Source organism: Pristiophorus japonicus, chromosome 21, assembly GCF_044704955.1.
Source record: "Pristiophorus japonicus isolate sPriJap1 chromosome 21, sPriJap1.hap1, whole genome shotgun sequence".
NCBI classification, from domain to species: domain Eukaryota; kingdom Metazoa; phylum Chordata; class Chondrichthyes; family Pristiophoridae; genus Pristiophorus; species Pristiophorus japonicus.
In genome coordinates, this window is record NC_091997.1 from 36,837,176 (window position 1) to 36,850,038 (window position 12,863).

The 12,863-nt window shown below is 46.4% G+C and overlaps 1 protein-coding gene across 6 annotated transcripts in view; it reads right to left on the reverse strand.

Moving 5' to 3' along the window:
• Positions 1-12,863, reverse strand: part of LOC139233946 (zinc finger protein Aiolos-like) — a 176,398-nt gene that overhangs the window by 68,052 nt on the left and 95,483 nt on the right. For 5 of the 6 annotated variants that reach the window (XR_011588243.1, XM_070864631.1, XM_070864630.1 and 2 more), the window contains exons 4-5: positions 9,412-9,768; positions 7,228-7,395 (exon numbers count right to left, since the gene is read on the reverse strand). Coding sequence is in view for 5 of the 6 variants with exons in the window: in XM_070864631.1 (XP_070720732.1) it covers positions 7,228-7,395; positions 9,412-9,768 (525 nt within the window). In the remaining variant the exon portion in view is untranslated. The remainder of the gene's footprint in view (positions 1-7,227; positions 7,396-9,411; positions 9,769-12,863) is intronic. The other variant, XM_070864635.1, reaches the window with a different exon arrangement.

The window sequence follows — 12,863 nt, forward strand, 5'->3', positions numbered from 1 at the left end:
TGGGCAGACATGCAGGAAACATGTCGATCAGATAAAGCTGCGGCACACTGATGAACCGGAACAGTCTGAGGAAGACACAATCAGTGACCAACCAACCTACCCTCAGTCATCAGAGGACTCCGCTGTCATCAATGAATCTGGACTTTCAATCATTGACATGGTCAATGAATCTGGACTTTCAATTCCTGACGTGGTCATTGCCACTTCCATCAGATCGGCTACCCAGCCCCCAGTTATAACAGACTCAGAACGCTCGCCCAAGGCTGGAGTTCAACTGAGACGTTCAACTCAGGAGCGGAAAGCCCCGGACCGTCTCAATTTGTAAAAAGACCGTTACTAATATCTTAAATGAGTTATTGTCATGTATGTATGCTTGAGTTTACTAGCCATGAGGTGGCGCCACTGTCGGAGGTCATTGGGCTGTACGCAAGCGTGTGTGGCCCAGATATAAAAGGCCAGCCATCTTGTAATGTAATCACTTTGGGCCCTAAAAGTAGAGCCAGGTTTGTACCTGTTCGGAGTTTACAGTATTCAGTCTATTGAGTTATTGCATACACAACACTACAGTTGATGAATAATGAGGCTTTCACTACTATATTGTGGCCTGTTTCAGCAAGAATTGTGAAGGATTGCTCTACCTTCTAGTTTAATTCTCAAGTACCTTCATTTGTCTTGAGCCCTTTTAAAATAGCTTTGCTTTAGTTTTTAACATTTTAAAAAATTATTTATTCACAGGATGTGGGTGACAAGGCCAGCATTTATTGCCCATCCCTAATTGCCCTTGAACCATTGCAGTCCATCGTAGCAGTCTTTTTGATACGACTGAGTGTCTCACTGAGCCATTTCAGAAGGCAGTTAAGAGTCAACTGTATTGCCGTGGGTCTGGAGTCACATATCGGTCAGACTGGGTAAGGGCAGCAGATTTCCTTCCCTAAAGGACATCAGTGACCCAGTTGGGTTTTTAAGCACAATCCAACTTGTACTGATACCAGCTTTTAATTTCCTGATTTATTTAATGAACTGAATTTAAATTCCCCAGTGTCCATGGTGGGTTTTGAGGTCACGTGTCTGAATTATTAGCCCAGGTCTCTGGATTACTAGTTTAGTAACATAACCACTATGCTACCGTGCCCTTAGTGCCTCCAGGTTACAGCATCAACAATGAAGCTGTGACAGTGTCAGCTGTGTGAGCAGCAGGGACAGATGGAAGGGGTCTGAACTGTACTTCCCTTCAACTTCACTACTAAACTTGCAATTATATTTATTTTTTCTATGCATCATATTTATGCAGCTCCGTTAAGGCACGAATCATATGTGCAGGAGTCGTACGATATTTACTGGGGGTGGGGAAGCAGAGGGAAAACTTGGGGACGAAATTGCCCTTTTCCGAAAGGCCCGTTAGCACCTCCGGGAATGGCCCCGGGAATGACCCCTGGGAATTGCCCCCAGGAATGGCCCCTGGGAATGGCCTCCGGGAGTGGCCCGTGGAATTGCCCGCGGGAATGGCCCCTGGAATTGTCCGCGGGAATGACTCCCTGGAATTGGCCCTGGGAATGGCCCCCAGGAACTGCCCCCGGGAATGGCGCCCGGGGAATTGCCCCCAGGGAATGGCCCCCTGGGAATGGCCCCCGGGATGCTGGCGTCGGAAACGGGTTTGCGCTGCACCCCTTACTTTTCACCCCTGGGCGGTGACGCGCTCGGTAATGACATCATCGGCGTGTGCGCCGACCCCTCAACGCCCCGCGCCAACGCCTTTACGCCAAGCGAGGTTGACGTGGGGCGATGCGCGGGTCGCAAAGCTGTGGTGGCTGGGGCGCCCCGTCTATCCTTAAAGGGGAGGGCATTGAGCAGCGGCCAGCACGACAATGGCTGATGCTGGCTCAGCCGGACCGCCAACAGTCAGCCCCGCACGCCTCCTTGGGTGCTGGGTCATTGGCTCGGCTCAAACCCTCCCTCTGGACCCTGTGGGCACCACGGAAGCGGCTGTAGAGTTCGCAGCGTCCTTCCCCTTTAAGAGAAGGGGAGGGACGTTGCAATGCGTCAGCTGATTCACAGCGCCCCGCTCACGCCTCCCGCCCACCCAGAGAGCATCCGGATGATTTTAAAGTGCCCAATTACGGGGCTTTTATGTCCACCTACCGCCGGGCGGGGAAAAGAAATCACTTAATTTGAATTAAACATCCACAATCGGGCACGGGGCAATTCCGCTCCCCTTATCTCCATTTCCTCCCATTACTGCTCACGCTCTGTTCACGACCATATTTCCTCTCAATCAAGGATGTGCGGCAGCTGGTTATGGTCCTCTCCGCTGCCCCTTCCAGCGCCCTGCCTCTGACCAGAACAAACCAACAGATGGCAACGATGCAGTTATCTGAAGCTATTCTGCTCGAAGGAAGGCAATGTAGAGGCAGGAAGGCAGGATTATTAATTTGAACACAATTAGTCAAAATGCAATCAATCACATGGACAATACGAGTAATTACATAGAATGTTACAGCACCGAAACAGGACATTCGGACAAACGGGTCCGTGCCGGTGTTTATGTTTCACACGAGCTTCCTCCCACCCATCTTCATCTTAAATGCAGTATCTCCAAATTTGCGGATGACACTAAGTTGGGTGGCAGTGTGAGCTGCGAGGAGGATGCTATTAGGCTGCAGAGTGACTTGGATAGGTTAGGTGAGTGGGCAAATGCATGGCAGATGAAGTATAATGTGGATAAATGTGAGGTTATCCACTTTGGTGGTAAAAACAGAGAGACAGACTATTATCTGAATGGTGACAGATTAGGAAAAGGGAAGGTGCAACGAGACCTGGGTGTCATGGTACATCAGTCATTGAAGGTTAGCATGCAGGTACAGCAGGCGGTTTAGAAAGCAAATGGCATGTTGGCCTTCATAGCGAGGGGATTTGAATACAAGGGCAGGGAGGTGTTGCTACAGTTGTACAGGGCCTTGGTGAGGCCACACCTGGAGTATTGTGTACAGTTTTGGTCTCCTAACTTGAGGAAGGACATTCTTGCTATTGAGGGAGTGCAGCGAAGATTCACCAGACTGGTTCCCGGGATGGCGGGACTGACCTATCAAGAAAGACTGGATCAACTGGGCTTGTATTCACTGGAGTTCAGAAGAATGAGAGGGGACCTCATAGAAACGTTTAAAATTCTGACGGGTTTGGACAGGTTAGATGCAGGAAGAATGTTCCCAATGTTGGGGAAGTCCAGAACCAGGGGTCACAGTCTGAGGATAAGGGGTAAGCCATTTAGGACCGAGATGAGGAGAAACTTCTTCACCCAGAGAGTGGTGAACCTGTGGAATTCTCTACCACAGAAAGTAGTTGAGGCCAATTCACTAAATATATTCAAAAGGGAGTTAGATGAAGTCCTTACTACTCGGGGGATCAAGGGTTATGGCGAGAAAGCAGGAAGGGGGTACTGAAGTTTCATGTTCAGCCATTAACTCATTGAATGGCGGTGCAGGCTAGAAGGGCTGAATGGCCTGCTCCTGCACCTATTTTCTATGTTTCTATGTTTCATACATATCCTTCTATTCCATGCTCTCTGATGTCCTTATCTAGCTTCCAGGCTATTTTACGTTGTTAATCAATAACAAACTAATGCAGAGAAGGTTTAATTTTCAGTTTCCTTACCAATGTCCTTGCCTCAATGATCAGAGACCCTCCCAGAAATCATTTGCTGTCTTACAGATGCTCGACCCTCAACAGATATTAATGTCTCTGTTGCAGTGACCAATGCTCCTTTCCTGCCAGACAGAGGTCCAACCCTCAAGATAAAGGCCAACATTCCTTTAGCGTCTTGATAACTTCTTGTACCTGTGCACGAGCTTGCGTGTACATGGACACCTAAATCTCTTTGCTCCTTCAGTTTCTAATTTCTCATCATTAAGAAATTATTCAAATTGGTCTTTCTCAGATCCAAAGTGGATGACCTCACACTTCCCCATATTGAACTCCATCTGCCAGTTTTGCCCACTTACTTAGTCTGTCTATGCCCCTCTGTAACTTCCTGCGTCCGTCCCACAACTTACTGTGCCACCTAATTTCGTGTCAGCTGCAAACTTGGGTATATAGCTCTCTAGTCCTTAATTGAAGTCATTACTATGCATGGTGTAAAGCTGAGGCCCCAGTACAGATCCCTGGGGAACACCACCAGCCATAGCCTGTCAATCATTGAACAAACCCTTTACCTCTACTCCCTCCAATTACCAACCCATGTCACATAGTTACCTCCAATTCCATTTGCTTGCGTTTTTGCCTATGACCTCTTGTACAGAACTTTATCAAATGCCTTCTGGATGTCCATATAGACATCATCCATAGACACTCCTTGATCCACCATACCAGTGATCTCCTCAAAAAATTCAACTAGATTGGTCAGACATAGTCTACCCATCACAAATCCATGCTGACTCTCTTTGATCAGCTGATACTAGTCCAAGTGCTCAGTCACTCTCCCCTGATGATAAAATTCCAGCAGTAATTTCCCCACAATTGACAGGTCTGTAGTTACCTGGTTTCTCCCTCCCTCCCAACTTAAATTTGCAATTTTCCAATCTAAAGGCATAATTCCTAAATCTAAATGGGAAAATGATGTCAAATGCATTTGCATTTTCCTCGCCTGTTTAGTTTAATACCCTGGATGGAAACCATCAGGTCCTGCAGATTTGTCTATCTTAAGTCCCATTATTTTCTCCATTGCCATTTTTTAACTTGTATTAAATCCACTAAATTTCTCCCCTTGACTTATTTTTAGATTGCCTGATACTGGTACTGCTAGTATTTTGTCCTCTTCCTCCACAGTGAAAACGTGACAAAGATATGAGATGAACTACAAAGCTGATTCCTAGGGCCCAAGTTTCCACATGATAAAAAACGGACGCCCCTCCGAGCTGGGCGCCCGTTTTTCGCGCCTGAAACGGCGGCGGAAAAAAACGAGTGATTCTGGAGTGCTTTGCAGCTCCTTGTCTGCTTGGCGCGGCGCCCAGGGGGGCGGAGCCTACACTCGCGCCGATTTTGTTAGTGGGAGGGGGCGGGTACTATTTAAATTAGTTTTTTTCCTGCCGGCAACGCTGCACGTGCGCGTTGCAGCGTTCGCGCATGCTCAGTGTGAAAAAAACATTGGCACTCGGCCATTTTTGTAGTTCTTTGTAGCTGTTTAGTTTTTGAACATTTTTTAATAAAAGTACAATGCCATCAGCACAGAGGCTTCTTGTAGCAGTGAGAAGGGTGCAGGAAGCCTCAGAAAGTTGAGGCAGCCGTTTCCCGACGACCTCCCCCTTTTGCTGTCGGGAAATGGCTCCTTAATTTCTGAGGCTTCCTGCAGCCTTCTCTCTTTCCCGCCAGCAGTCTGGAACGGCTCCATTCCCTCCCCCCCCCCCCCCCCCGCGTTCGGTCGGCTCCCTCCCGCCCCCCGCGTTCGGTCGGCTCCCTCCCTCCTGCCCGCGTTCGGTCGGCTCCCTTCCCTCCCCCCCCGCGTTCGGTCGGCTCTCTTCCCTCCCCCCCGCGTTTGGTAGGCTCCCTCTCTGGCTCCCTCCCGCCCACCCGCGTTCGGTCGGCTCTCTCCCTCTCGCGTTCGTCGGCTCCCTTCCCTCCACCCCCCCCTCCCGCGTTCGGCGGCTCCCTTCCCTTCCCTCCACCCCCCCGCGTTCGTCGGCTCCCTTCCCTTCCCTCCCCCCACCCCCGCCACCCCCCCGTTCGTCGGCTCCCTTCCCCTTCCCTCCGCCCCCCCGCCACGTTCGTCGGCTCCCTTCCCTTCCCTTCCCTCCCTCCCCCCCCTTCGGTCGGCTCCCTCCTCCCCCCCCGCCCGCGTTCGGTCGGCTCCCTCGTTTTGTGAGGCTTGCTGCACCATTCTCCCTGGCTGAAGCACTTTCACACAGGTAGGAAGATGGTTTATTTAATCTTTACTTTGTTTATAAATGTTTATTCAGGTTGGATTTATTTGTATAATATTTGTATAAGTATAAATAAGGATTGATTGTAGAATTTAATGAGTTCCCTTCCCCCCCTCCCCCCCCACCTCGTTCTGGACGCCTGATTTGTAACCTGCGCCTGATTTTTTAATGTGTAGAACAGGTTTTTTCAGTTCTACAAAAATCTTCACTTGCTCCATTCTACTTTAGTTTGGAGTATATTTTCACTGTGGAAATTTTCAAATCAGGCGTCAGTGGCCGGACTCGCCCCCTTTTGAAAAAAAATTCTGTTCCAAAGTAGAACTGTTCTACCTGACTAGAACTGCAGAAAAAAAAATGTGGAGAATTGCGAATTCTAAGATAGTCCATTCTCCACCAGTTGCTCCTAAAAATCAGGCGCAAATCATGTGGAAACTTGGGCCCCTAGTGTTAGAGGGGCTGAATTATGAGGAAAGAACTGAGAAGTTTGGGCTTTTCAGCCTGGAAGAGTCTGAGAGGTGGCCTTACCGAGGGATAGAGGACTAAAAATATTATAGAAAAGGTAAATCAGAAATTTACCTCAAATTTAAATTGCAAGAGTAGGACAAGGGGACACAGGCTCATACTAATAAATTGGCAAATTTAGGACTAATGTCAGGACGTTCCTCTTCACAGGAAGAGTGATCATTACATGGAATCGACTTTCAGTTAAGAGTAGTGGAAGTGAAAGCCCATTTAAGAGCAACTGGATGCTGCATTGGGAAGAACTTTGGCTCTCTTTGGATGGACGAATCAAAGTGAGTCTTCCTTATCCATAATCATCATCTGATATCACCTTGAACACATTGACAACACTGGGGAGTTTTTGAAATGATCAAAGACGCTCTAAATGTGAGAAATAATTGACTGGGTTGTGAGGGTTATCACAGCAAAACACAACTCAACTCTTCGTGAAAAAATAAAAACTGAATATATTGCTGAATTTTTCCCTTTAGCAGAATTTCCTGCCTTGTTCCTTTCGATGAGTCCTACTCACTGCGGAGAAATGCAATTTATAGTCACATGTTGCAAACAATTATGGCAGACAATTATGTTGAGCAGAAAATTACTGAAACTTACTGGTTGTTACGAACATTTTACATTTCTTCTCTAAACTATAATTTTATAGAATTTGAAATTGTTCGATCTGCTTCCGGCCTATTTCCTCAAATGAAGCTTGCATGCAAATCATGACCTTTACTCAGACTTCTTGGAAGCTGCTCTGAAACAATGTCAGAAGTTTTTGATGACAGTAAATAATTGAATTCACAGATTGACTTACTGGAATGTGTGCGCAGATGCCCCGCCAGAGCGTCTCGGCGTCGGCAGGCATAATTACAGAGGTGACACTTGAAGGGTTTTTCGCCAGTGTGAAGCTTTGCGTGGCGCAGAAGATTCCCTTTCTGGGTAAAGGATGCTCCGCACTGATTGCAGTGAAATGGGCGTTCACCTGCGAAGACAAGAGATGTGAAGAGACCCTTAATGATTCAATAAGTCAGCCCATTTTACAAACATTTATGTATTATTTTGGGGGGCAGGAACCTTTGTGTCCCTTTGCACTAAAGTCTTTCTTGAAAAACACATGTGCTTATGAACAGGAGAGGAGCTGTTTGCTGGGGTACCTTTAGCATTTCACATGCCTGGAAGAGCTAACTCCATGATTTCCCACCCGTTCATTGTTAATGCACAGGAGATCATGGTGGGCGAGGGCTGCAGCTCCCAGTACATGTTCCCAAGGCCAATCTCTGTGCCTGGAATGTGAATTTGTAAAACTAACCCGTATAAATATATCCCAGAGTGCCAGCGATGGATCAGGGATGTGCATTTGACTTCAACGTCAACAAATGAATGTCACCTTTGGCCAGGATTTCATGCTGACTTACTCTGTTTATGGCGTATGTGAATGGCTGTTTCATCGCGCTCACAGCCTCTAACTTTTCAAGCTTCAATGGGGTTATAAAGTGAGGACCCAATTTAGTGAGAGAAGCCACAAATAAATAGTCATATACTCTTTCCAAGGCTCTTAGATAATCCACATAATGCCAGCAGCATGAAGTGAGCACCATGGTCAGCCTAACAATTAGTAATGGTGCCCTAGAAAAGTGTGTGCTGTACTGCACACAGCCTTGTTCACTGTGCAGACCTTTCACTAATCACAGCTAGATGGCAGAATTCGGATTGTCTGTAATGAATGCTGCTGTGACGAGGTTGCCTCAAAGCCCTGGCTCATCTTCAGCTGAATTCACAATGTAATACTCAATAGCAAAGGGGAATTTAAACAGCACCCTCCAGGTGACAGGTGAATTGTGATGTACTGAGAAGGTATTGGGAGAGGGGGCAGAGTGATTGAGATCAGGATAGAAATAAATCTTACAAATGTTTCAAAATGATGGTTTCCAAATGATTTACCCTTCCTGACAAAACTCCCAAACCGTTTGCAGCTGAATAATCAAAGCCAGATATTAGTGGAAACTGCATATCAACTGGCCAAGGAGAGAAAGTGTGCCACTGGCAGCAATATACAAAGTGTGCCACTGGCAGCAATATACAAAGTGTGCCACTGCCAGCAATATACAAAGTGTGCCACTGCCAGCAATATACAAAGAGGTACAGGCTGCAGAATCTTCTCTGAGGGTTGCCAGGGAAATGAAAGCCAAAGTTCACCGTTGACTTCTACAGTACAAGCATTTGAGTCACATTGCTTTTCGCCGCTGAATTACAATTAATATTATTGTAGCAATTTATTTACAATGTGTGGAACTGTTCTAAAATAAACCAGAGTGCAGACACAGTGCTGAGTCTGGTTTTAAACCGTCCTGTGATTGTCAAGCAGGACAAGAACATGGAGGATTGCAGCTTTGAGGTCACTTGAACAGAAAGGAGAAAAGCTCTGATTTTGCATTAATTTAAGGGGAGAATGAAGACTGCACATTCTGCTATAACACTCAGTCTCACCGGGCTATCACACAGTGGCACTGAGCGTATTGCCCACTGGTCATTGTTTACACAGTACTGGCAATAAACACTGGCCAATCAGTCTGACAATAGCAATTGTAAAAAGGACACTGGCAAAGAGTACAGCTTCCACTGGCTGATTGCTCAAATCGTGTCCGTTAATGAGCGCCTGCCATGGAACACATGGATAATGAGTGCACCTTCCACTGGCCATCGTACAGTGATGTGGTCAGGAAGCACATCTTTCACTGAAAGTTGTGACATGCACTGACAGTGCCATTGGACAAGCAAGTGGCTCGGACTCTACCCCACCCCAACACTGAACGGCTCCTGTGAAGAAATAATATGGGTAAAAAAAAATCTTTTGAATTCAGGAGGTAAAACAAGTACATACTAATTAAAATAACACTGATGTGTGATATTTGTTAAATGTTATGCATTTAAACTGGTTCCACTGTACAATGCTGAATGGATTATAGTCTTGTACTGTAAATTTAGTAACACCAATTACCAGTGTGGCTTCGCTTGTGTACCATGAGGACATTTGGCCCAACACATGACAGTCCACAGATATCACAGGTCAGTTTTCCATTAGACGCTCTAATACCATCGGCTGCAGTTGACTGATTGTTGAATTGATCCCCGTCATAGCCTTCGTTCTCCAGCAGAAAGCTGCCACTGTTGGCTCCCCCATACTCCTCAACGCTGCCGTCGTTGGCTCCCCCATACTCCTCAACGCTGCCGTCGTTGGCTCCCCCATACTCTTCAACGCTGCCGTTGTTGGCGCCTCCATAGTCCTCAACATGACACCCATCCTCCTCTCTTCGATCAACAGCTTGCTCGCTTTCATCATCAGGCTTTACTGCATCTGCAGGACAATAAGCAAAATAACCCTCGGTTAATAAGAACATAAGAAACAGGAACAGGAGCCGGCCATTCAGCCCCTTGAGCCTGCTCCGCCATTCAATGGCTGATCCGATCTTGGCCTCAATGGTCTTCTAGTGAATAACAATTTGTGTCAAAAAATTACTTATTCCTTTTTAAAAACATTTATTTTCTCAATAAAAAGCTATAATTATATCACAAAACGGTACACATCTATCCTGTGTTAAATTTAACAGTTATTACTCAAATTAAATATTGCAATAAACCTCACACAGCCTGTAAATCTGAGTGGCTGTGATTTCCCAATGCGCGTCCAGCGGGAGAAGGCTGTGCCAGAAATTTGCAAGTGAAAAATGTATCCTTCTGACTATTTTTTTAATTTTCAATTGAACAAACTGTCTAAAAGAGGGCTAAGTGCTGCAATGAATGAGACTCTGGTCCTTCACTCCTGGGACCTGGTTTGAAATCCTGCCCAGGTGGGTGGGATGAAAGCTTCCTCCGTCTGGTGACACTAATAATACGATGTGAAATGATCAATCCAATCCAATTCCCATTGAGCATGTGCCTGAGGCATAAAGCCGATCTTGGCATGAGGTGGACCACCTCACTGTCGGAGGACACAGAGCTGGTATAGAAACATAGAAAATAGGTGCAGCAGTAGGCCATTCAGCCCTTCTAGCCTGCACCGCCATTCAATGAGTTCATGGCTGAACATGAAACTTCAGTACCCACTTCCTGCTTTCACGCCATACCCCTTGATCCCCCGAGTAGTAAGGACTTCATCTAACTCCCTTTTGAATATATTTAGTGAATTGGCCTCAACTACTTTCTGTGGTAGAGAATTCCACAGGTTCACCACTCTCTGGGTGAAGAAGTTTCTCCTTATCTCGGTCCTAAATGGCTTACCCCTTATCCTTAGACTGTGACCCCTGGTTCTGGACTTCCCCAACATTGGGAACATTCTTCCTGCATCCAACCTGTCCAAACCCGTCAGAATTTTAAATGTTTCTATGAGGTCCCCTCTCACTCTTCTGAACTCCAGTGAATACAAGCTCAGTTGATCCAGTCTTTCTTGATAGGTCAGTCCCACCATCCCGGGAATCAGTCTGGTGAATCTTCGCTGCACTCCCTCAATAGCAAGAATGTCCTTCCTCAAGTTAGGAGACCAAAACTGTACACAATACTCCAGGTGTGGCCTCACCAAGGCCCTGTACAACTGTAGCAACACCTCCCTGCCCCTGTACTCAAATCCCCTCGCTATGAAGGCCAACATGCCATTTGCTTTCTTAACCGCCTGCTGTACCTGCATGCCAACCTTCAATGACTGATGTACCATGACACCCAGGTCTCGTTGCACCTTCCCTTTTCCTAATCTGTCACCATTCAGATAATAGTCTGTCTCTCTGTTTTTACCACCAAATTGGATAACCTCACATTTATCCACATTATACTTCATCTGCCACGCATTTGCCCACTCACCTAACCTATCCAAGTCACTCTGCAGCCTCATAGCATCCTCCTCGCAGCTCACACTGCCACCCAACTTAGTGTCATCCGCAAATTTGGAGATACTACATTTAATCCCCTCGTCTAAATCATTAATGTACAATGTAAACAGCTGGGGCCCCAGCACAGAACGCTGCGGTACCCCACTAGTCACTGCCTGCCATTCCGAAAAGTACCCATTTACTCCTACTCTTTGCTTCCTCTCTGACAACCAGTTCTCAATCCACGTCAGCACACTACCCCCAATCCCATGTGCTTTAACTTTGCACATTAATCTCCTGTGTGGGACCTTGTCGAAAGCCTTCTGAAGTCCAAATATACCACATCAACTGGTACTCCTTTGTCCACTTTATTGGAAACATCCTCAAAAAATTCCAGAAGATTTGTCAAGCATGATCTCCCTTTCACAAATCCATGCTGACTTGGACCTATCATGTCACCATTTTCCAAATGCGCTGCTATGACATCCTTAATAATTGATTCCATCATTTTACCCACTACTGAGGTCAGGCTGACCGGTCTATAATTCCCTGCTTTCTCTCTCCCTCCTTTTTTAAAAAGTGGGGTTACATTGGCTACCCTCCACTCGATAGGAACTGATCCAGAGTCAATGGAATGTTGGAAAATGACTGTCAATGCATCCGCTATTTCCAAGGCCACCTCCTTAAGTACTCTGGGATGCAGTCCATCAGGCCCTGGGGATCTATCGGCCTTCAATCCCATCAATTTCCCCAACACAATTTCCCGATTAATAAAGATTTCCCTCAGTTCCTCCTCCTTACTAGACCCTCTGACCACTTTTATATCCGGAAGGTTGTTTGTGTCCTCCTTAGTGAATACTGAACCAAAGTACTTGTTCAATTGGTCTGCCATTTCTTTGTTCCCCGTTATGACTTCCCCTGATTCTGACTGCAGGGGACCTACGTTTGTCTTTACTAACCTTTTTCTCTTTACATACCTATAGAAACTTTTGCAATCCGCCTTAATGTTCCCTGCAAGCTTCTTCTCGTACTCCATTTTCCCTGCCCTAATCAAACCCTTTGTCCTCCTCTGCTGAGTTCTAAATTTCTCCCAGTCCCCAGGTTCGCTGCTATTTCTGGCCAATTTGTATGCCATTTCCTTGGCTTTAATACTATCCCTGATTTCCCGAGATAGCCACGGTTGAGCCACCTTCCCTTTTTTATTTTTACGCCAGACAGGAATGTACAATTGTTGTAATTCATCCATGCGGTCTCTAAATGTCTGCCATTGCCCATCCACAGTCAACCCCTTAAGTATCATTAGCCAATCTATCTTAGCCAATTCATGCCTCATACCTTCAAAGTTACCCTTCTTTAAGTTCTGGACCATGGTCTCTGAATTAACTGTTTCATTCTCCATCCTAATGCAGAGTTCCACCATATTATGGTCACTCTTCCCCAAGGGGCCTCGCACAATGAGATTGCTAATTAATCCTCTCTCATTACACAACACCCAGTCTAAGATGGCCTCCCCCTTAGTTGGTTCCTCGACATATTGGTCTAGAAAACCATCCCTTATGCACTCCAGGAAATCCTCCTCCATCGTATTGCT